The 27,548-nt window shown below is 34.9% G+C and overlaps 1 protein-coding gene across 2 annotated transcripts in view; it reads right to left on the bottom strand.

The window, feature by feature from the left end:
* The window catches only part of LOC115221801 (piezo-type mechanosensitive ion channel component 1), a 273,364-nt gene that overhangs the window by 128,723 nt on the left and 117,093 nt on the right, over positions 1–27,548 (bottom strand). For both annotated transcript variants that reach the window (XM_036510979.1, XM_029792033.2), the window contains 2 exons: positions 27,161–27,424; positions 24,489–24,636 (listed from right to left, as the gene is read on the bottom strand). In XM_036510979.1, coding sequence (XP_036366872.1) covers positions 24,489–24,636; positions 27,161–27,424 — 412 coding nt within the window. The remainder of the gene's footprint in view (positions 1–24,488; positions 24,637–27,160; positions 27,425–27,548) is intronic.

Genomic DNA, 27,548 nt, shown 5'->3' with positions numbered 1-27,548 from the left:
TGAACTCAGAACGTAACAGCAGACAAAATAACTGTTTCTTTACTACTATGCTTAGCGGTATTTCATCTGCCGTTACATTCTGAGTTCAAATTCCACCAACGTCAACTTTGCCTTTCATCCTTGCAGGGTCGATTAAATAAGTACCAGTTACACACTGAGGTCAATGTAATTGACTTAATCCCTTTGTCTGTCCTTGTTTGTCCCCTCTATGCTTAGCTCCCTGTGGGCAAACAAAGAAATAAAATATGACGGGCTTCACTTTCTGTCTACCAAATCCACTCACAAGGCTTTGGTCGGCCAGAGGCTATAGTAAAAGACACTTGCCAAGGTGCCACACAATGGGACTGAACCTGGAACCATGTGGTTGGGAAGCAGGTTTCTTACCACACGGCCACACCTGCACCTATATACATTATTATTTTAAAATAGCAGAGATCTAACTCTGAGACAGAGTTTGATTTCTAAAAATAAGAGGCACTAGAATTATATTCAGTCATTAAGGTGAAATCAGAAATACTCTGAAAAACTTTGGTTATATAATTGGAGCCAATGACTCCATTTCACCATTTTAGGGGGTAGGAGAATCCTGAAAATTGGGGACTACTGATACTGATTCTTTTTTTTTTCTTTCTTTCTCCATTTGCCAAGTCTGGAGAAAGGAGCAGTGCCCATAACTTTTGCTGGCCCTCTGAGACAGGTGAGCCAGATGCTGTTAATGTTTCTTCGAAACTGATGCAAGGCCATCACCTGTAGAAGAGATTTGAGGTGAGAAAAGGGTCCAGTGGTCCCTCACAAGAACATCAACTCAACAATTGTGGAATTGAAGCAAAACCAAGATTTTAGATCACTGATGCAAATATGGGGTCAAAATCACATAACTGAGGGACCCACATTTGAAGGAAACTTGCTAAAGCATTTTGGATTAGAATAAAAGAGTTCTAGCTAGGAATTAAAATCTGGATAAATTTTCTTATTTAATTTTACAAAAAAAAAATTATATCTCTCCCTATAGCTTTTGTAAATAAGGGAAGAATATTAATGAAATAGATTAGGATTAAAAATCAAGTGTTCGATAATAAGAACTTGGATATTAATTTGAGACATTTGATAAATAAATCAGTTATTTTCAAAAGATACATTGGCTGGCAACAAAAACAAAAAAAAAATCTACAGAATAACATGCAAGAAGAAAATGATACAAATAATACATTTACACAGACATGAGTATGTGTATACACACACACACACACACATACATATATATATGTATATATGAAGAATGAATATATATCTATATATATATATATATATATATATATATATATATATATAATACATACATATGAATGAATGAATATATATATATATATATACTACATATATGAATGAGTGAATATATATATATATTAGATACATACATATAATGAGTGAATATATATATAATTATATATTATACAATACATATATGAATGAGTGAATATATATATATATAGATATATAATAGATATATAATATATACATACAACATATATAATGAATGAATATAATATATATATATAATATACAACGTACATATATGAATGAATGAATATATATATTTATAATACATAATGAATTGATGAATATATATATATATATATACATACATATATGAATGAATGAATAGATATATATATACATACATATCTGAATGAGGGAATATATATATATATATAGACATACATATATGACTGAATAATATATATATATATATACATACATATATGAATGAATGAATATATAATAATATACATACATATATGAATGAATGAATATATGATATATATATACATACATATATGAATGAATGTTATACTATATAATAATATATACATACAGATATGAATGAATGAATATATATATATATATACATACATATATGAATGAATGAATATATATATATATATATATTAGATATTATATATAACATATATGAATGAATTGAATTATATTATATATATATTATATATATATATACATAATTATGATGAATGAATTATATATATATATATTTTAATATATATATAGATATATATACATATAACATACATATATGAATGAATGAATATATATATATATATATATATATATATCATCATATATATATGTGAATGAATGATATATATGACTATAATAATATATATAATTATATAATATATATAGCATATTATATATTATATATATATACATATATATATATTATATATATATACATATATATTATATGAATGAAGAATATATATGAATATATATAATAATTATATATGTATATATATATAATGTGAATGAATGAATATATATGAATATATATATATTCTATAATATAATTATATATGAATATATATATTATATTATATTAATTATAGATATTCATATATATATATGTGAAGATGAATATATATTGAATATATATATATAATATGTATATAATATATATCTAATATATAATTATAATAGTATACTATATATATATGTGAATGAATGACATATATTGAAGATATATATTATGAATGACATATATATCCATATCATTACATTACATTACTATATATATATATATATATATATATATATATATATTATATATATGAATGAATGAATGCACATATATATGTAAATGAATGAATGTACATATATTTATGTGTGTGTGTAGTATATATATATATATGAATCAATAAATGTACATACATATATATATGTGTGTGTGTAATATATATATATATATATATATATATATATATATATATCATATGAATGAATGACTGTGTGTATGTGTATATATATATATGTATGTATATATATAGTTGGAATTTACAAAAACAAAAAGATGAAGACGGGTGTGTAAACAGAAAACAGATGTATTAGTTTAATGCTCGGGAAGTGAAAAAGGCTTTTATGTTTCAAATAAAAAAGGGTTTAGTGGCTAGCGATCAATCATGGTGAATGTCGGACAGAGATGATGAGACAGGAGAGCTAGGAAGAAGGGCAGATAAAAAAAGAAAAGTAGTGGTGATCCCAAAATGAAGGTGCGCAAGCATATGCGAGTGTGTGTATGTCTATGTGGATAGGGGCTGGTGACCTTGATGTGTGCGTGTGTGGATGTGTAGGTGTGTGGATGTGTAGGTGTGTGTGGATGATGGTGTGGGTCCTGGGAAGAGATCATTGCTAGTGTGTGCGGGGTGGTGTGATGTGGTGTGGTGGTGGGTGGTATTGGGGTGTGGAGGAGTAAGGGTGAGGCATGAGTTGGGGGTCAGGGTGGATGTAGGGTGGGTATGTGTGGGAGTGGTGTTGGGGGTGGGGTGGAATGTGTAGAGGTGGGGTAACGATGCAGGGGGTGATGATGAAGGGAAAGGGTGGAAGGGAGAAAGTGGCTAGGAGTGAAGAGGAATTACATATAGATATATGTATATATATAATACAACATATATATATATATATGTGTATATATATATATATATATATATATATATATGTGTATATATATATATATAATATATTCTTATATATATAATATATATATATATATATATATGAATGAATGAATGAATGTGTATATATATGAAAGTGTATATACATATATATAAATGAATGAATGTATATATATATATACACACACATATATATATGTATATACATATATATGAATGTATTTCTATATATATATATACATATATATATACATATATACCTATATACATATATATATATGAATGTGTGTGTATGCATGTGTATATATAATTATGTGTGTGTGTGCATGTGGATTAAGTAAAAAGAAGCATAATTCCATGACAAATAGGACAAAGATTAAGGGATTCCAACAAGGATATCGATGAAATAAGGAAGAATCGGTGAAGTGAACGGAGGCAGTTGATTAATCAGCGAAGTCAGCATGTAATTAATATAAACAATTTATAAAACCATGCAGCTTAGTCAGAAAGGCAGTTAGAAAGGCAATCGCCAACTCATAACAGATATTCTGCTCAAAGATCACAAAAAGAGATTAGAATAGGAGATGTTTAATAGAGGGGGGAAAACAATTAGCATAGATACTCTATTATCTAGGCAAACAGCAAGTGAGCTTTTCTGTAACCAAAGCTGCAAAGAATATGTGAACTTGGATAAATACTGCAAATGGTTAGCACAAAATTATTTTCTGCGAAAAAAGAATAAAAACTTGCTATGGATGTTTATTTGATATTCTGAAATTGGTAAATGAGGGAATGAAGTAAAAAAAATCCAAGTAAATTAGGATTCAGGAATTTCTTCTACAGTTGTTGTCAGTTTTAGTATGAGCAGATCTCTAAAATATCACAGAGGTTTATAGCTAAAATAAAACACACAGCATCAAAGAAGAAAAAAACAAAAGAAAAACCTCAGTGAAAGGTGTAGGGTATATATTGGGGCGTAAAGTTGGAATGAATCTATGAAATGAATCCAATGAAATGGCTATTTTCTCCAAAATATTGGGAGTATTTTGATAAATAAGTAGGCACTAACAACTGATAGCAGTTATATTATATATATATATATATATAATATATATATATACAGTAGTATCTCAGTTTTTGAACAACTCTGATCGCAAATAAATTGTGCTTCATATATATATATATATATATATATATATATATAGAGAGAGAGAGAGAGAGAGAGAGAGAGAAGAGCGATAGATAGATAGATAGATAGATAAAGTATGATTTATTTATGATCAGAGGCATTCATAAACCAAGGCACTACTGTATTAAATGAATATGAGAAAGACAGGAGATAAAGTATGATTTATTTGTGATCAGAGTTGTTCAGAAACCAAGCTTCTACTGTGTGTGTGTGTATATATATATATATATATATATATATATATAGAGAGAGAGAGAGAGAGAGAGAGAGAGAGAAAGAGAGAGGGTAAAATTCCTATTGAATAATAATTTCTTAAATAGGTTTCAATGCTTAAACAAAATTTATTGTGTGTACATATATGCACAAATATTTCAGTGCTTTCCTTATTTCCTTGACATTTTCTTCAAAGAAAGAACTGGTTTCTAAGAAACAGAGCTCTTTCATTGAATGTAGAAAAAAAAAAACCAACACAAAAGAGACACGTCTTGAATGTCGGAAAAGACTCACTTTCATTCTTCCCCTTACAGACTGAAGGTGCAGTATACAGGCTGGCCGAACCCTTTCTTTACTTCAAAACCTTAGCTCTTTACTCTTTACTCTTTTACTTGTTTCAGTCATGTGACTGTGGCCATGCTGGAGCACCGCCTTTGGTCGAGCAAATCGATCACAGGACTTATTCTTTGTAAGCCTAGTACTTATTCTATCGGTCTCTTTTGCCGAACCGCTAAGTAACGGGGACATAAACTCACCAGCATCGGTTGTCAAGCGATGTTGGGGGGGACAAACACAGACACACAAACATATACACACACATACGACGGGCTTCTTTCAGTTTCCGCCTACCAAATCCACTCACAAGGCTTTGGTTGGCCTGAGGCTATAATAGAAGACACTTGCCCAAGGTGCCACACAGTGGGACTGAATCCGGAACCATGTTGTTCATAAGCAAGCTTCTTACCACTATTGACATTTAGTAACATAAACTAGTGCACCAATGTTTATATAAATTATATAAATTTATAATCGAGATAGAGAAATAGTAAGTTTTGAAAAGCAGTTGACAATAAATGTTCTCTTTATTACCGAACTTGAGAGAAATCTCCATTTTGCACATCATCTGAGCAACCAACCTTCACAACCGTTCATAGATTTGGGTATTTTTTTTTTTGCTTTTGTGTTCTGTCCTAAATAACAATGTCAGACCTGATATGCTTGTATTTAGCAGAATATTTTATGGAAAATATTCCTTATGTGTTAATGAATGAATTTAAGCAAAATCTGAAACACTTTTTTTTATATTTATTTTTGGGTATTCTTTCATATAAATGGTACTGCATAGGAAATGTCATATCTTGAAGAAATACTTGAGTGCCTCTTCATCCACAGATATATCATCATTAATGCCATCAACATTTTTGGACATATCTTGTAAGTTTAGCAGCTTCGCTGTGTGTGTGTGTGTGTGTAGAGCTATGAAAATGAGTGTGTAAGTAAGGCTATATGACAGTGTATGTAATATAAGTATAGTGTGTGTGTGTGAGGCTTACCGGCAAAAGCTGGTATATGGTTGCTTAATAGAAGTGGAATGTTCTTTTCATTTCTCTCAAGATAGGAATAATTATTTTTTGACAGAAAGAATTCGTTAAAAAGAACATAGAACCATAGGATTCTTATCCTAAAAAAAGAAACGGAGAAATGAAGAGAACATTCCAGTCATATCATGCAACTGTATACCTATGTTTGCCCACTGCTGTATAGATGCGTGTGTATATGTGCATGTCAGTGAATTTATGTTGTCGGTACATGGTTGCATATCTGGCAGTATTTGTGTATATTTATCTGCCTGCATAAATACAGAGTCCACCAAAATAATGTATACACACTACAAGAAAGGAAAAAATCTGTATAAATATTTAACTTGTATAAGTACCCCTATAAATATAAATACCTACATCAAATTCTAACAACATAGAATAAATTGCAATAACACTGAATTATAATATTTACACAAATTTTTCCTTTCCTGAAGTGTGTATAGATTTTTTTGAGGAACTCTGAACATAGGTATGTGAGAGTATATGTATGCACTCGCCTTCTATTTCTCGGACTCTAAAAACACCTGTGTTTCACTAAACAATCCTCACCTCTTGCACCTAATTACACAACTTACCTTGGGCCAGGGCAATAAATATGTCAATAATGGTTGGAACACGAACAGACAACTTGGATTTTTCTATGGCTTAGGAACGAGAAGAAATAGTTGGTATGTCAAGCAAAACAACCAAAGATTATTATATGCTAAACAGTTTAGGTTAAAAAAAAAAGGGGGGGGTCTGACTTTTTAGTTCAAAGCTTTAAAATAACCATACAAACACTTTCAGATTCAAGATTCAATACCCACTTAAAATATATCACACTCTCACAGCAATAGAATGGAAAGGCTAAAGAAATTTCAATAACTGTTTTTGTAAAATGTTGACACAGAGTATTTTAACACTGTCTGTATGAATTCTTCTCAAATTCTCGTTATGTCAGGATTAAAAAAAAAAAATCAAAATTAATCATAGATTTTTGTCAATAATTAGCACAGATCAGATTTAATTTTGTCTAAAAGGAACTTGTTCAAAACATAAAATCAAATGGAAAAATGATTTTCATAAATTTGTTGTTTTTTTTTACTAGATAGAAAATTTTGATTAGAAGTTCTAACTTAGTCTTTTTCTTTGATCAAATAACACCAAAGAAAGAGACCAAGATTGTGCCAGTGGCTTCCTAAAATGGAATTACTATTCTTTGACATTATCCTTTCTCCTACATTAAAGTCTCTATGTTTTCCATCACCAGTTCCACCAGATTTTGGAAACAGAAAGGTCTGTTTTTTTTTTCAATAAAGTCCAACTGTCACACAGTCTGTTTGTAATCATTAATATCAAGAAAGATATGCTAATTTATTCCTTCATGCAGTCCATAATTGTTTAGCCGTGGAGGCGCAATGGCCCAGTGGTTAGGGCAGCGGACTCGCGGTTGTAGGATCGCGCTTTTGATTCCCAGACCGGGTGTTGTGAGTGTTTATTGAGCGAAAACACCTAAAAGCTCCACGAGGCTCCGGCAGGGGATGGTGGTGATCCCTGCTGTACTCTTTCACCACAACTTTCTCTCACTCTTACTTCCTGTTTCTGTTGTACCTGTATTTCAAAGGGCCGGCCTTGTCACTCTCTGTGTCACGCTGAATATCCCCGAGAACTACGTTAAGGGTACACGTGTCTGTGGAGTGCTCAGCCACTTACACGTTAATTTCACGAGCAGGCTGTTCCGTTGATCGGATCAACCGGAACCCTCGTCGTCGTAACCGACGGAGTGCTTCCAACAATTGTTTAGCCACAAATCAGTTCAGACTGAGAAGATCTCTGATCAAAGACATCCCTACTGACACCAATCCTGCCTTTATTCCAAATAGAATACATACAGTTCTGAGCTACCCTATGCCTACCTCCAGTTTTAAGTCAGCAAAGTATGACTACAAGGATATTCGGTTGTTAATTCAAGAATATTGTGTGACTAAGCAGTGGATTCCTTGGTGTGTGTGATGAGTGCAGTAAGGCTGTCACCTGTTATTTAGTATGGACTGTAAGGAAGAATCTACAAGATATTTGCATTCTAAAGATAGTTGATGGCATTCAAAACTCAATATTAATACTATAACGAACCCCTTTGGTCATGAATGACCATGGGATTGCACCTAGAAGGTTCCTTTCTGAGGCACAAGTCTGGGCAAGATTGTTTATGGCAGACCAATAGTTGCCCATGCATACCAGCCTCCTCTTCTCCATCGGACCAATGTTATCCAAGGGAAGGGCAAAGGCCAATACAGCTTGGCACCTGTGACATCACAACTCATTTTCTATGGCTGAGTCAGCTGGAGCGAGATAAAATAAAGTATCTTGCTCAAGAACACAACACACAGCCCAATCTGGGAATTGAACTTGCTACCTCATGATTGTGAGCTCAATGCACCTTCACTAATATGGCAAAAAAAAAAAAAAATGTGTACATTTTTTTCCCATGCTAACACTGATTAACTGGTACAGTTTTATATCTCCACAATACATAAATAAAACAACCTTGTACCTGTCTGATCAAGCCACATTTTCCTTTACACAACAAAATGTGACAATAGTTTGTTTGAAGCAGTCAACATTTCTTACTTGAAATGTATTCAGGTTTTGGTAAAGACATAACAGCTATTAGAAAAAGTTTTGAATGAATAAAAGGGATTTATTGGCCAATAATGTGCCACATGGAAACCAAATATTGAATTTTCAGTGGCACTAATACCAATTTCTGTACTACCCACAAGGGGCTAAACACAGAGGGGACAAACAAGGACAAACGGATTTAAGTCGATTACATCGACCCCAGTGCGTAACTGGTACTTATTTAATCGACCCCGAAAGGATGAAAGGCAAAGTCGACCTTACCAGTGGTGGTAGAACAGAATGTAAAAGAAGAGTTGATCAGAGTAACACTGAATGATAATAGGCAGAAATCCCAATGTTACAAGTTCAAACTCTACTAGTCACTTTCTATTAAACAAAGGAATAATTGTAACTGTTACAGTTAGGGGTTATCATTCCTTTCCTTGATTTCTACATGGAAAGAGAGGATGCACTCTTCATGTTAAGAATTCCAGAAGTTGAGGTTAACTTAATCCTAAGAAGAAATTAAAACAACTTCAATTGCCAAACACTTGGGACAAAGGGGGAAAAAGAAAGCTAGAGCTAGTGTCATTGGTAACAGTTAATAAGAGTAGATATTTCTCAATTTCATTTCACCTTTGTAGGCTAAGAATGAGGAAGACTCAAGAGGAATTAATGGACTGCTCAGATTAATGGCAGGTAGGGCTAATAGTCATTTGTTAAGCCAAAATCTTTTGTCAATTTTTTTTTTAAATGAACAATCTCGGTCAATATTGAACCACAACCTGTCAATATAGGTCAGTGACAAGTTATAAGTATAAAACCAATACCAAATAAATACAGTCAGGTGAGACAGTGTGTGTCTGTGTGTGTATGTAGTAGTAGTAGTAGTAGTAGTAGTAGCCATCCAAAGAAATCGTGTCAGTCATATAAATATATATATATAGTTTCAGTCACACATTTAATTTCACTCAGCTTTACATAATATATATTTTGTTATTGAAATTTCAGCTGTCGGTATCTTCCTGTCTTTCACACACACAAACCAATACACACAACTAATGTCATTTTTCTACTTTTACTCAGTCATCAAACATTATTCAAAACTCAAAACTGGGGAAAACAACACAACAGTAGACTATCTTATGCATGGAAGTCATATATACACCTATCTACAATACATAGAGATCATTTCGTAAAATTTATAGATAAAAATCAATATATTTCTATCAGAGTGAGTTAGTAAGGAACTGTCAACAGGAACGAAATACTACATTAGCACCAAGATTTAACCAACTAAATATCGAACAAAACAAAACAAAAGAAAAAGAAAATACAGCACAATCTATATACTAAAGTATAAATATTTTGAAATTAATGAAATTTAACACTTTAGCTTCCAGATTATTCTATCAAGTGTAATGCTTATTTACTCACATCATTTTGAATTAATCAAGCATTATCTCATAGCTTTCAGATTTCAATGATATGAACTATTTATTTTTTTTAAATGACAGTGTAGGGTCAGTGTGAGAGGCCAGATCTGGCCAGTTTGAACATAAGACAGCCAGAAATATATGGCTGGTTTTAACACTAATTGGTTAATTGTGTGGTTGGTAACTAAAGGTTATACATTTGTAAATTGTCAGCTTTTGAAAGAAGTGTGAAAGTCCAACAAAAAAGTTCTGAATATTTAAACATTCAATAACTTTAGATAGATTGGTTCATATATATATATATATATAGTGGAGGTGCAATAGCCCAGTGGTTAGGGCAGCTAACTTGCGGTTGGAGGATCGTGGTTTTGATTCCCAGACCGGGCATCATCATCATCATCATCATCATCATGATTTAGCGTCTGTTCTCCATGCTAGCATGGGTTGGACGGTTCAACTGGGGTCTGTGAAGCTGGAAGGCTTCATCAGGCCCAGTCAGATCTGGCAGTGTTTCTATGGTTGGATGCCCTTCCTAACGCCAACCACTCCGTGAGTGTAGTGGGTGCTTTTTACGTGCCACCCGCACAGTGTGCGTTTATTGTTAAGCTCTGGCAGGGGGTGGTGGTGACCCCTGTTGTACTCTTTCGCCACAACTTTCTCTCACTTTCTCTTCCTGTTTCTTGAGTAACGCTGCAATGGACTGGCGTCACATCCAGCTGGGGGGGAACACATATGCACGCCACAGAAACCGGCAAACCGGGCCCATGAGACTGGCTAGGCTTGAAAAGGGCAACATTTATCGTTATATATATATATGTTTCTGTTAAATATACCACATATGAAGCAATCTAATTTAATAATTCTAAAATTTCTCTAGTTTTCTGACTTATTTTATCAGCATCAGAAATTTATTTACTCACAGATTTTTTCATGCTAGGACATGTCTTGTTGCGCAAGCATGGAAAGTGGATAAGTGCAGTCTTAACCTTCTGCACATAGATACATCATGCCAACCCTATGCTGCTTCTGTGAACAGAGACCTTGAAAATATCCTTCTATAGGGACATAACAAACATAGTAATTTAGTCTCTCTCTCTGTCTTTTATCGTTGCCAAAACACTCACTACACATCGCACAGCTAAAAAAAAAAACGCAAAGAAAACCCATCAAACTTCTACAAATGTGAAACTCCACAATCTCTAGTGAAGTTTCCAGGTGACAACACATGACATAACCAAAAGAAGTACCTCAAAGGCTTAAAGTACATCAGTTGTGACCTATATATAGCAGTGAAATGCACATTTGAGAAATGATTTACAAATCTAGGGTATTGCAGTTACTACATTTCACAACTGATAAAATATCTGCTATACACACCTTAGATTGAAAAAAAAATAGCCATGAAACAAATTTAGTAATGATTGACTCATTCACAAGCTGCAACCACAAACCCATGCATAGGCTTTTCCTTCCTGTTGCTTTGGCTACCCCAACTACCATTACAATTTTCGGATCTTTTCGGTTTGAACGGCAGTTTTTAACATAATTTCTAGGTAACTAAAAAATTTTAAACTTCGTATACTGGTAGAATGTGTTTATAAAACATCTTTTTCTCTTGGCTTTATTGAGAAAATTCTGTAGTTTATAAGATGTTTGTTGTTTTTTTTCTGCAATTTCTGCAATTTCAACCAATCAATGACGTCTATTGAGGTAAAAAAGCATTCTGTGCCGTATGAATATGTCCCTCGTTTAAGAAACAGATTGGGTTTATTTACATTTCTGAAGAAAAAAAGATACCCTTCCCCCTAACCCTAAAAGAGATTGAAATGCAATAGATCGATACTAGGGTCATAATTATGGGTGACAATTTCATATGACACCGCTAGAAAAAACTGCCGTTCAAACCGAAAAGATCCCAATTTTCTGAACCATCAAGTGGTGTACTGCCTTCTCTTTTACTTTATTCCATCTGTGTCACAACACACACAGGCTTCATATTAAATACTAATGATAATGAGGTTACTCAGTACTAATTAATCTATGTGTGTTGTTGAATTAACACATAAATTAGGTTTGTTGTTGAGTGCTTCCTGTATTTAATTTCACTGATGCAAAAAAAAAAAAAGACAAAGTATTTAAAAAAGTATTAGAAAATGCTGCACTTTTTCTTATTTCCTTTTTCCTTGAAAAATCCTTAAAGAATATTCTAGAAAGAATTGAAAATAAAACAAATAATTATACCGCCCAAACAGCCAGTCGAAATTAACAGTAACAAAATTGAACTATTGAGCTTACAGAGAGAGAACTTCAATGATATATATATATATAAAAGAAAGGGTTAGTAAAACGAAGAAACATCAAATAACGTAAATACGAAGATAGGTGCATGGATGGTAATTGTGGTACAAAGTTTACTTCCCAACAACATGGTCTGGTTTCAGGTTCAATCCAACTGTGTGGCTCTTGGGCAAGTTTTTTCCACTACAGCTCCAGGTCAACCAAAGCCTTATGAGTGGACAGAAACTGAAAGAGACCCATCATACACACACACACACACACACATATATATATATATATATATATATATATATATACAAATTATAAATTAAGAGATAAAACCACTATTATGCAACTCAAACAGTGATAGACATAAACCAAAACAATATATATTATTTGTTATTTATGAATTGGTTTATGTCTATCACTGTTTGAGTTGCATAATAGTGGTTTAAAATAATTTATATTTTATATATTTATATTGTGAAATTTGATTTAATACTAAATTTTTCCCTGTAAGTTTGGAGTTATACTCCCTAATATTAGTATCATATATATATATATATATACACACACTTACACAAACATAAATGTATAAGTGTGTGTGTGTGTGTATTTGTTACTGTGTCCTTGATTTGACATGATGTTATTGTAAAAGAGTCTCACCTTCATACAAGCAGTGTCGTTCTTTTCCAATCATCCGTGAAAACATGAGGAAATATTAACTTACTTGAAAACGGATGAGAGCTAGTGATAGGAAAGGCCCTTGGCTGTAGAAAATCTACCACAACACATTGCGTTTGATCCACACGAGCAAGGAAAGGTGGATGCTATGATGATGATGATGACAACACATCTAGTGGAAGGGGGCGAACAGATGCTACTTCATGGACAGCAATAAAAATAAGGGACAAAGGAATACATAAATATGCAACTTAGAAGAGAATTTTATAAGTAACCATGTTCATCACCGTCATAGTTTTCTAATGTCCACTTTTCCATGTTTGCATGTGCAAGACAGAATTAGTTGAGGCAGATTTTCTATGGCGAGAAGTCCTTCTTGCTGACCCTCACCTGTTTCCAAGCAAGGTATTACTTCACCGAGACCAGTCAAGTTTTCGTGGTAGATTGGAAACAAACGATAACACTTGTACGACAGTGACATTCATTTACAACAATCACAAAATATATCAATCAAAGAGGCACAAACACACACACATATATGACAGGCCTTCTTTTAATTCCCTCTCTGTCAAGTCCCCCTCACAAAGGCTTTGGTTGGGCAAGGGTTACAGCAGAACACAACTGCTCAAAATGCCAGTAGTAGGGTTAAACCTGAAGCTACCAGGTTGGAAAGTAAACTTCTTTAACAATACGACCATGCCTGCACTTACTGGACTATCATTTTCTTATTTCTTTATTGCCCACAAGGGGCTAAACATAGAAGGGACAAACAAGTACAGACAAAGGGATTGAGTCGATTACATCAACCCCAGTGCATAACTGGTAGTTAATTCATCAACCCCCGAAAGGATGAAAGGCAAAGTCGACCTCAGCAAAATTTGAACTCAGAACATAACGGCAGACATAATACCTATTTCTTTACTACCCACAAGGAGCTAAACACAGAGGGGACAAACAAGGATAGACAAACAGATTAAGTCGATTATATCGCCCCAGTGCATAACCGGTAGTTATTTAATCGACCCCAAAAGGATGAAAAGCAAAGTTGACCTCGGCGGAATCTGAACTCAGAACATAGTGACAGACGAAATACCGCTAAGTATTTCGCCCGGTGTGCTAACGTTTCTGCCAGCTCACCGCCTTGACTATTATTTTCTGGACTATTATTTTCTTCTCATCAACATTCTGGGGATATAGACAGGATTTAGGGCACTATAATTGATGATGAAGTTAAAGATTCTGTATTCTTGAGGAGAGTGGGGACAGGCAAGCAAAATAGAGGGATTCAAAAACTCCCGATGATGTAAGTAGATTTCAAATCCTTGGTTGTAGTTCCATTCACTTTCTAATAACAATTAATAAACAAGGCTTGTAAAGGCATAATATGCATCACAGCTCTCACCATATTCCCCACGAAATTAAAATACTCATCACTGACGATAAATCTATTCATGATAACAATGATAATGAAGATGATAACAGTTACTGATGGATAACTAATAACTAATGATCAAACAATTCCATTAATCATGTATGTACACATGTCATAAATATTTATGCTTTTGTTCCCAGTTCTGCTCACTTAATTAATTAACTAATTAAATAGCCATCCCAAATACATACCAGGATGGAGTGAGTGAGGAACAGGGGCCAGAAGGTGAACATCAGCATATCAGCACATTAGCAAACATTTGTAGCTTTATCAAACATCATCATCATCATCATCGTTTAACGTCCGCTTTCCATGCTAGCATGGGTTGGACGATTTGACTGAGGGCCGGCGAACCAGATGGCTGCACCAGGCTCCAGTGTTGATCTGGCAGAGTTTCTACAGCTGGATGCCCTACCTAACGCCAACCACTCCGAGAGTGTAGTGGGTGCTTTTATGTGCCACCGTCACGAGGGCTAGTCAGGCGGTACTGGCAGCGGCCACGCTCAAATGGTGCTTTTTACGTGACACCTGCACACATTAACATTTTTGTTTTTGTGGAAAGTTTCAAAGATAAGGGTTCAATACTTGATTGTTCTGAAGGGTTTCGTCAAAACAAATCAACACCACTGAATATTTGTTTCTTTTTTTTTTTTTAATCCAGTAGTTATTCTATAGGTTTCTTTTGCCAAACTGCTAAGTTACAAAGGACGTAAACAAATCAATGCGGTTGTCAAGTGGTGGGAGGGGAGACAAACAGACAGACAAAAAGATAGCTAGACAGAAAGAAAGATAGACAGACAGACAGAAAGAAAAATAGTCAGAGAGAAAGAAAGATAGTCAGACAGAAAGAAAGATAGACAGACAGACAGACAGACAGACAGACAGACAGAAAGATAGCCAGACAGACAGAGAGTTAGGTAGACAGACATACAGAAAGATAGCTAGCTAGACAGACAGACAGAGAGATATTTAGACAGAAAGTTAGACAGACAGAAAGATAGACAGACAGAAAGACAGACAAAAGAAAGATAGCCAGACAGACAGAGAGATAGCCAGACACAGAGATAGCCAGACAGACAGATGGCCAGCCAGATGGACGGACAGAGAGACAAACAGACAAACAAAGAACTCATATATTTTCCATCAAGCAAATTCATTTACAGGGTATTGGTTGGTTAGGGCTTATAGTAAAAGACACTTGTCCAAAGTACTGCAAAGCGGGACTGAACCTGAAACCATGTGGTTGCAAAGCAAGCTTCTTAACCACACAGCCATACCTGTGTCTATCCACAGCCATGACCTGTGCTGCCTATGTTAAAATATTTTGTGTTAAATTAAACTTATTGCTGGTGAAACTAAGGGCTGACCAGTGTATATATATATTAAACATCTTGATATAAAAAAAAAAAACAAGAGCAGGACCCAAAACCAGATTTAAGCATAAGCTAATTAAGTAATTAAGTTATGGTTTAAAGCATTGCAATTAGTTTTATTATATTTTAAGTAATGATTCAACCCAGTGGTTCCCAAACTTTTGGGGGATGCCACCCCCTGCCCCTCTTGACACCCACCCCAACTAACCATCACAAACCTAGACCTCTTTCTGAAGCAAATTCAAAGCAACGGTATTTCACAAGTAGAACCTAACCTAACAAACCCATTATTTTGTTGTTTCTATGTGATTCGCTATCCCTTTATCGCCCCCACTTTTTGCATGAATCACTCCCCCATTATCGCCTCACTTTTCTTCAACACCCCCTTGGAACTTTCCACTGCCTGCAGGGGCTCAATGCCACTCACTTTGGAAACTACTGGCTTAACCCAAGAAAACTGCTTATTAATAATTAATATTAACAAATTAAAACCAATTATTTAAAACGTTATTTACTGTACTCCGACCAATCACATACAGCTAGCTGGCATTCAATTGGCATATCAAGTTTCGGGCATTTTGATTGGGTTTTCGATAGAAAATTCACAAAAAAGTCACTTCTATTGATCTTTTAATGGCTTTGCAGGGTGACTGGGGAAATGTAAAGATGTGCACGACCACCATTGGACGGTTTTGAATGACCATAGAAAGTGCAAGCTCTCTAACTGAAAAATTGTGGATTTGTATAAAGGACACACACAGACAGACATTTTGCCATTTATATATAGAGAGAGATTTAAGTTGGCAAGCTAGCAAAATCGTTAGCACGAAGGGCGAAGTGCTTGGCAGCATTTTGTCAATCTTTATGTTCTGAGATTAACTTTGCCTTTCATCCTTTTGGGGTCAATAAAATAAGTAGCAGTTGAGTTCTGGGATCAATGTAATTGACTCTCCCTGCTCCCTTAAAAATAGCTGGCCTTGTGCCAAAATTTGAAACCAATATTTAATATTGATTTTGGGTCAAGGCTATATAACTTCGTATATATAGGTTAAATACTTGATGGTTTCATGTATTTGTCAACTAATATCAAAGTTGATATTTGTGTTGTACATCAAAACACAAAGCTATAGTCTTTCGGCTGTTTCTCTTGACCAATGTTTACCCCTAAGCTACCCCCATCCAGTTTCACGTATTTAAACATAACTGGCAATCTACCTCAGAGAAAACTTTATTTTCTGATTCACATCATCATCATCATCATCATCGTTTAGCGTCCGTTTTCCATGCTAGCATGGGTTGGACGGTTTTACTGGGGTCTGTGAAGCCAGAAGGCTTCATCAGGCCCAGTCAAATCTGGCAGTGTTTCTACGGCTGGATGCCCTTCCTAACGCCAACCACTCCGTGAGTGTAGTGGGTGCTTTTTACGTGCCACCCGCACAGGTGCCAGACAGAGCTGGCAAACGGCCACGAACGGATGGTGCTTTTTATGTGCCACCGGCATAATATCATAAAACTATAATTTAGTACCAATCCTATGAAACATCAGAGACTCTAGAAACTTCAGTTATTTTCATGATGAAACATTTTGATATGTAAGTTCATTAGCTGTTTAACAATAAGAAGACATTTTGATTCTACTATATGGCTCAGAAACCTGGACATTATCAAAGAAGCTTGAGAGCTGGTTGGATAGAACCTACACGCGCCTCCTTATGAGAGCTCAAAATATCTCGTGGAAGCGCCATCTAACCAAAGTACAAATATATGGGAAACTACCACCTGTGTTATCTCTTGTGAAAGGTAGAAGAGTCCAGTTTGCTGGACATTGTTGTAGAGCTGAAAACGAGGTAATTTCTACTCTTCTCCTCTGGAAGCCATCTACTCGCGATACCAGAGGGCGCACACTCTCCTACCCTGATGTAATCTCCAGGGATACAGGCATCCAGCAACAGGACCTCCGTAATGCTATGATGGACCATGAAATCTGGTGTAGCATAGTAAATTCCATTGTCTCGACCATGGTTGAACAATGATGATGACATTTTGATATGCTATTTACTGGTTAATTGGCTATTATTAGCTATTATCAATTAGCTATTGCTAACAGTCCAATCAGCCATTAGTAGCAGTCCAAAATTAAAAAAAAGTATCTCTAAATACACATTTGTTTGACTGTATTTTTCTGAAGATAGGCCTATTCACTCGAAATACAATGGGTTTTTTTTTTAAATCTTTCTGCATTGTTAGAAGGTTTCCTTGTCTCTTTCCATTCATTTTCAGCTTCTGTACTTCAATGCTTCAAGCAAACTGTGATGCTTTTATTAGCTATTTACTCTTTCTCTTTTACTTGTTTCAGTCATTTGACTGCGGCCATGCTGGAGCACCGCCTTTAGTCGAGCAAATCGACCCCGGGACTTATTCTTTGTAAGCCCAGTACTTATCCTATCGGTCTCTTTTGCCGAACCGCTAAGTGACGGGGACGTAAACACAGACACACACACACACACATATATATATATATATACATATATACGACAGGCTTCTTTCAGTTTCCGTCTACCAAATCCACTCACAAGGCATTGGTCGGTCCGGGGCTATAGCAGAAGACACTTGCCCAAGATGCCAGGCAGTGGGACTGAACCCGGAACCATGTGGTTGGTTAGCAAGCTACTTACCACACAGCCACTCCTGCGCCTATATTTGCCGCCATTGGCATGGAATTAGCACAATTATTCAAGAATCAGACAAAATGCTTTGTGGTATTTATAGCACCTTGTGTTATGTGTTATGTGTTCAAATCCTTGCTTTTCATCCTTTTAGAAAGGTCAGTAAAGTACCACTCAACAAAAGTGGGTCATTGGAAACATCAGAAGTCTGAGATTTGCGGTATCTGCTTCAGATCTTTGCATTCTAAGTGCAAATCCTGCACTGAACTACTGGGGTGGTAGACCTAATCCCTTGCCTGGGTTTAGCAACATCATGTGGCCCTTGCATGTCCACTTAGTTACAAGCATCCATGCCAGGGACGTCTGGTTTGGGGATACCTTCGGTACCAATTTACAATGCAGTCTGCCTGACCATTTACAATTAAGCAGTTCAACCTCAACTCTAACCTTAACACCTAACTCTTACCCTCAAACATTAACCCTAAACTCTAACCTTAATCTTAAACCCTAACCTAGGTCAGGTCATTTCACAGTGTTGACTCCAGGTACTGTGGTAGACCACATGCTAAAGTAACCCCATAATTTCCTCCATCCTTCCTCCCATCCACTATTATTCCTGGAGGCTCTCTAAAGGGTCATAGGCACTACCCTTCCCTCCAAACTAATAAATAAGCAATATATAAGCAGCTCCAATACAGAAGTGAAACTGAAACCCAAGCTTTCGGCCACACCCCGATGTAATCAACTTACCTACTCCCTTGAAATTGCTGGCCTTGTGCCAAAATTAGAGATCAGTATTAGTACATTGTAATAGTTAAAGTCCCAAACGTGAACAACAGAAAAATAAAATTCACTTAAAAAACAAATCAAACTAAAATTTGGTAAAATGTGGAAGTAAGTTAGCTTCAAAAAACAAAAAAAATCAGATTAGTCACATCAACAAAACAAAATTAAAATAAAACAAATAATTAAATAGAAGACTACAAGGTGGCACCTCCATACCAGCACTGTTAGAGTGCTATTGATTTGTTTTGTTTTGTTTTTGCTTTTTTTTTTTTACTTTTTTTTTTGAGGGGGTGGGTTTTAACAAAACTACTTACTTGGTATTCTATAACAATCAACTTAATTCTCTTTTTGTGTGCAGAGCCCTACACTGAAAGACAATTTCTCAAAAATCAATTAAATAAATGATAAATAGTTAAAGTAGGGGGTGGGGAGTTGAAGGGTGAACCTATTTAGTGCAGAGTAAAAAAAAATCTAATTAGAAATATTTACATAGTCGGGAGAGGAGATCATATATCATAATTACTAATATTTTTAATTGCTTCAGCAATTAAGGAAAACAACTCGAGACATGTTTTAATCTCATTAAACCTACAAAGTAATTAATTCACCATACTTGTCAAAACGATTCAAATAATTAACCCGTGTTCTCTTTTCAATTGTCTTTTTCTCTCTAATTAAATATTACCTGTTGTGTTTGGGGAGAGTCAATTTCTTATTGTGCCTTATTATGTAACACACTCACCGGTAAAATTTCCACTTTTTTCTTATTTTTATTGTCCTAAAATTTTCGTTGCGTCTTGCAACCTTTTCAATCTATTGAAAATTTTAGGACAATAAAAATAAGAAAAAAGTGGGAATTTTACCGGTGAGTTTGTTACATAATAAGGCACAAAAAGAAAATGACTCTCCCCAGACACAACAGAATATGCTTCAACACATGAACTCATATAAAGAATCTTGCAAACCAAATCCAAAAATTAAATATTATCTGTATAAACGAATAATAATAATATATCTGGAAAAAAGTAAAACTCATTGAAAACCAAAAGAAGATGGCAACTGGGAAGATAAGAAAAAAGAATATATAAGAACCTTAACCGAAAGGAAAAAAAAAACATTTTATATTTCCCATGATTGTTTTCAAACATTGAAAAAAATTATTGCTGTAACCATATAAAACAAGGAAAGTGCTTACACAAGAGAATACTGAATACAGCCAAGGAATAGACACAGAGAAACAAAATAATAATCTTTCAGGTGGAACAGAAGGTAATAATTCCAAGTTGGTGGGGAGTCTTCTTTTAGCTACAAAATCTCAGTACTTCCATTGGATAAGAAGTGAATGGGGAGATGAGTGGGGGGGGGGAGAAAGTGTGTTGCCTCACATACTGTCAGTCAACCAAACTATAAATTGGTTTGGTATAGAGGTATTATATATGAAGACCTGAAGCAACTAATAAGAATAAGAGAAAAGCATATATATATATATATATATATATATATATATATATATATATATATATATATTATATATATATATATCATGAATTGAACAAGGACTGCTACCATCCACTGACCATTCAAAATACTACTATCAAAATACTACAAAATACTACTATTTTACAAAATACTCCCAAATTCTTCTTCTTCTTCTTCTCCTTTTTCTTCTTCTTCCCTACCAAGAATTCAGAAGGACCTTGAACCCACAAGAGTAAACAAGAGAGACAGAAACAGGTAGAAACAAGGAAAATGCCACTTGTATTTGAACACTATGATTGATTGATTGATTGATTCTAGTTTCAGCTCATGAGCTGTGGCCATGCTGGGGCACCACAAATATTCTTTTAAAAAAACTTTTCTTTTAATTTTTCTAAATTTAATTATTTAATTGTTACAGTTGAAAAAGTCTCAATGACTGAAACCGGTACTGAAATGTTTTTTTATAAAATTATTTTAGCATTTTCTATCTTGACTTTTTTTTCCATATATATATATATATATATATATATATATATATACCATCATCACTGTTTTAATATCTTTTCTATGACTGCATGGTCAGAGTAAATCTGTTGAGCTACATTTCCTATGTCTGGATGCTCTTCCTGTCACCTAACTTCATGTTTCCATGTTCGTGTGAAAGATTGGAAATGAACAGTGTCATTTGTATGACAATGACGCTCGTTTACAACTATCAGGTGTGACAAAACAAGGGGGACACAAACACATACACACAGCTCAATTTTGCTACACATTCCCATAGAGCGGCCATTTATTTAATATATGCATAATATTACACAACATTACATTTTCACATAACCACATCATTTCATCAGGCAACATTGAATATTTTACTAGCAAAATCAACGACTAATTTTGCTATTATAGTCATCAGTCAAAGGAGATGTGTGTGCATGTATACACATGCACACAGATATACATAAGAAAAAATGTGTATACACTTCATACCTATTTACAAGGGTGCTCATCCTTATCTGCAAGTTTAGACTACATTATACTTACATGTCTAATCAGAAGGTGCTAACAGGATAAAAAGTCTTCTCAATTTTACAAAATTGTTGAAATCTACATGCTAGGAATAACAGGTCTTCTAATTTACTCTCTAGACATTTAAGTAGTGTTAATCTTTGTATTTATATGTGTTATGACATGGGGATACACACCTGGTGCAAAATGGTTCTTATTTGTCTACCTTCAGTCAAGGGAGGGTGTTCAGGATTCCCCCATAACAGTATAAAACTCATTAAAAAATTACATAAATTATAATTACATAAGATAAAATACACAAATAAAGAGTTGGTTGCGGTTATATAAAAATAGCCTATCGCAGAAATATATGTTAACACAGAATGCACTCCATACTACTCAATGTAGGTGCGATATTTAGTATTCATGGTTCAACTACCGACTGTTAAACCAACACACGCCGAACTAACACAGTTAACCAGCATAGTTGAACACTGTCAACTACTCCACTGACAATTCACATAGTTCTTATCTATTGTAATCTGCTAGTCCACCTTCATTCATGTAAAGGTGTTCAGAATTTTCCCATAACAGTATAAAAGGCATTAAAAATTACATTGGATATAAGGTATAAGATATAAGGTATCAACAAAGATCAACTGGATGGTCTCTTGCAGAGAACTTGCCACTCAAGGACTATGAGCTGCTTCCAAGATTTCTTTGTAGCAGAACTTTCCAGTAATGCTAGTATGTTGGTGCTGCTGAAGGGCTTTGCTAGTTCATGATAAACTCTACAGGTACTTAAGGACTTTTAAAGAAGGATATCTGAGATGCTTGAAATCTGACAAAACCATCCTCCACACGCTTATTCAGTGCCCTAACCGGTGACTTATGTCAAACAACATTTATCATATATCATATGCAGCACAAATCCAGCTGTTAGCAAATCCCTTCATGAAGATCACAGCCACTACCTCACTTTAGCAGGGAGGGTGACCGGTTTTCCCCTGCCTGGTGACTATGATGGATGATGTAGGGTAATTGACAAGATTGACAGGATTAAAGACCAGACTTTCCCTTTTGATCAAACTCCCATCAGCTTTTCCGAAGACCATTCGAAGACGAAGGGGATGGATGGAGAAGGGTTGTCTTCCAGTAAATTTGCAGAAAGGTGGGGAAGAGCGGTTAGAATGGGTTGGGTAAATTGGTCTTCTCGGAATATGTAGCTATCAGTTGAATGTTCCTTGTTTGAAAGACATACACACACACACACACACACACACACACACAACAACAACAACAACAACAACAACAACAACCAAGCAACCACGGGGGATTTCCATAGAGTAAATGAATGAGATCAACAATAACAATTCAGCAAGAAAGTATCCCCAAAATTAGGGAGCAACTACAGTTATTTTGTTTTTGTTTTTTCTTTTTTGGAGGCACCAACTACACAAAAATATGAAACAAAGCCAGTGACTGAAGAAATAAAGAAACAGGAAGTTGTGGTGTTAGTACCTTTCCCAAGAACAATAAACAGTGTAGATAAACTAGTTGAACTAAATTGCAAAACCAGTTTGACAAAACATAACCTAGCATCACATTTCTCAACAAAATAAGAATGTTTTTTTTTTTCTGGTGTCTTGAAAGCATGCTTAGATTGAATATTTGTAGAATAGAAGCCTTTTTTTTCCATGAAAATTAGATAAAGTGAAGCAATTTCACAATTTGGAATCAATGATAAGGATTTCTTGAATTCGCCATTTAATCAACTCAGTAATAACATCTCAAGACTTGCTTTGTTTTATCCAAAAACAATGCAACAAGGCGCAAAAATGAACGCTTTAAGCACGATTCCAATAAACACAGACAAACAAATAATGGCTGCAATGAGAAAGTAATAACTTTAGAACATCATGCTAAAACTGCCAAAATAAAATGCTTAGACTAAATCTAAATGAACTACAGAAATATACAAAAAAAAGCAGTAACAGAGAGCAAAAATAATCATTTTCTTTTTGCCAAGCAATGAAGTTATTTGCTTAAAGACCTGTTGCAGCACAAGACTAAGAAATGCTGTTGCCAAAAACAAACTCTCAAGTTGAAGAAAGGGTGCAAGAAGAGAGAGAGAGAGAGAGAGAGAGAGACTATTAAAAGACTACTAAAAAGAATGTTTAAATTCTGAACAGATAGAAACAGTGATGCAAAAAAAAAGAGGGAAGATCATTGACAACAGAAACTTAATGTATGCAAATAGAAAACAAATATTCAAATTAAGTACAAATGATAGTGATCGGTCACATGCACGATATTACTAACAGTGAAACTACTACATAAAAGAGAGAACGAAAGATGCTGTGCCAGGCTCAAAATTAATTTTTTTTTTCGGTTTTTTTTTTTTTTTTGGGGTGGGGTTGCGAGGAATATTCAAAACTGGTTTGAGAGGATGGGATATTTTCATAGATTTTTTTTTTTTTTTCCCTTTAACCTACACAGTGTCTCAGAGACAGCAGGGGTGATGGAGGTGCTACCGGTGTCCAGACGCCCTAGAGCATAACCTTCATTAGTCGTCTCTGTCTTCAGCTGTTTCTCACGCATGTGTTGTCGTAACGTCAGCAGGAACACAAGTGTATACAGAATCTGAGAAAAAAAAAAAGGAGAGCAAATTTTTATACACAACTAGCAGTATCGCCCGGCGTTGCTCGGGTTTGTAAGGGAAATAACTATATAAGCATTTTTAGAGATGTAAAGTATAATAGCCATCTCAATATGGTTAACCACAAAGGGGGGGTGTTACTGTAGCTTTTTACGTTCTGAGATTTAATAATAAATATTTAGAGAGTTACTTCCCTTATATATGCCAAAAATGCATTAAAAATGGGAAAAATTGATAGTAAATTTTTTTTTAAATCGTAGACTCATCGTAGATGCGCGCTAATACCCAAAAGGGCTCGATATGAATCACGACTATAAGATACCCGCTTTTGGTTAAACTGCACCACAAAATGTGGGAGTAGTTAGGAATCTAAATCGTAGGAGACAGACAGCACACAACCTCTCTTTTATATATAAAGATTACAGACTCTCTCACAAAATAAGTTTGTTCTTCAAGAAGTTACATTTAAATACGGAGAAATATTTCACTAGGCTTACTGAAATGTGTGTGTGTGTGTACACACACATGTCTTGAGGCAGACACTAGAGAAAGAAATTTCAACTAAAGTTCAGAACCATAATTCTAAAAGAAGTGAAAGTTAATGCTTTATATTTTACTAGCTGGCCCCATGCCATCAAAAGCGATGGCTAATTGTATTTCATAATTAAACATGGATGGTAAATCAAATTAATACACTTTACTCTTTTACCTGTTTCAGTTTTTTGACTGTGGCCATGCTGGAGCACCGCCTTTAGTCGAGCAGATCAACCCCAGGACATATTCCTTTGAAGCCTAGTACTTATTCTATCGGTCTCTTTTGCCAAACCGCTAAGTTACAGGAACGTAAACACACCAACATCGGTTGTCAAGCGATCTTGGGGGGCACAAACACAGACACACACACATATACACACACACATACACACACACATATATATACATATATACGACAGGCTTCTTTGAGTTTCCATCTACAAAATCCACTCACAAGGCTTTGATCAGCCCGAAGCTATAATAGAAGACACTTGCCCAAGGTGCCACGCAGTGGGACTGAACCCAGAACCATGTGGTTGGTGAGCAAGCTACTTACCACACAGCCACTCCTACACTTGTCAATGTTATCTAGTGGTTGTCTTTTGAGATGTCACACTGATAATCATTTGTTACTGAAAAAATGCTGGTTCACACATACATTCACATACTTCCATTGTACATGCACACACATACACATATACTCGCACAGAGTTGAAATGCTGTTTGATTTTTCATTTCAGCATTGAATGTTCACCATTCCACTTCCATAGCACACACACACCTCCCTTTTACATACACACACATATGCTCACATAGAGTTGAAACGCTGTTTGATTTTTCTTTTCAGCATTGAATGTTCACTATCCCACTTCCATACCACACACACACACACCTCCCTTTTACATACACATACATATACTCACACAGAGTTGAAACGCTGTTTGATTTTTCATTTCAGCGTTGAATGTTCACCATCCCAATTCCATACCACACACACACACACCTCCCTTTTACATACACATACATATACTCACACAGAGTTGAAACGCTGTTTGATTGATTTTTCATTTCAGCGTTGAATGTTCACCATCCCACTTCCATACCACACACACACACACCTCCCTTTTACATACACACACATAGACTCACACAGAGTTGAAACACTCCCACGACCAGTTTGCCATTACCCCTTCCTTCTTTATTCACCCATAACCCCTTCCTTTCTCATTCATATGTTGTAACTGAGAAAAACACAAGAAAATTTTTTAAGGGTTTTAATTAGAACAGCATAAAAAAAAGTGAATATTAAGATGAGAATACTGATGTACATCCTATCACATTCAGACTCATTACATTTTTCTTCTCCTGTTAATTCTATCATCATCATCATTAATTCTATCTTCTGACATAAAGTGATTCAAAAATAGTATGCTATTATTTACACAGCTGCAATATTTAACATCATGAGCATTAAAAAGCTAATTAAAAATAATAATTTTGCAGTGAGGAAACCACCATGTGGCCATTTACATGTCTGCAGTAGTACATAAGTACAAGAAAAAGTGGCCATAGAGCTGTTAATGTGATATAAACAGTAACTCTTAGTCACTCTGGAAAATTAATCTCTCAGACATATTTTCATTTGCAACATACAACACAGCTCACAGAATATTCATACTAATCAAATTATATATACATATATATGTATGTATATATATATATATATATACACACACACACACATATATGTGTGTGTGTGTGTGTGTATGTAATCAAAATAAGCAACAAGGATATCCAGAGGTAATGCAGTACGATCGTTTCATGCGACTCCATTTAATTGAACAATGCAAATATTACATCAATTTAAAATGTGGAGCAATCTTCAGCTGCATAAAAATATAGAATTTAGTTAAATTCGAAAAGTAGCAACACTGCAAAAGCCACTGAAAAGAGAAATAAGGTTGGTATTGTTACCTGTAAAGCCAAGTTGCCACATGGAGTGTGAGGTTTGATGAAACCAACTTCAGCCATTTTAACACCTTTGATATTGGTTGGTAATTCCTGGTCGTTTAAGTCAAGTCCATAGATGAACTGAATGGTCAATAGAACTTCTGCATAAATCACAATCACTGGGGAGACTACGAGACACGCACGACGTGATTTGGGCACCATCCAAATAAGGCAAGCTCCCAACAAAAGCACAAAGGTCAACCAGCTATGGAAAGTAATACTCCAAGCCTGCAAATAAAATAGAAAATGTAAGTTTTCACAGATAGCTTTGACAGTGAAGAAAAGAAGCAAAATACAAATTTATTAAACATGAATCTGAGGAGAAAGACATTATTTTGAGTGTTTTAGGGCT

The sequence above is a fragment of the Octopus sinensis genome, linkage group LG18 (assembly GCF_006345805.1).
Source record: "Octopus sinensis linkage group LG18, ASM634580v1, whole genome shotgun sequence".
Taxonomy (NCBI): Eukaryota; Metazoa; Mollusca; class Cephalopoda; order Octopoda; family Octopodidae; genus Octopus; species Octopus sinensis.
This window is presented reverse-complemented; position numbering and strand designations above follow the sequence as displayed.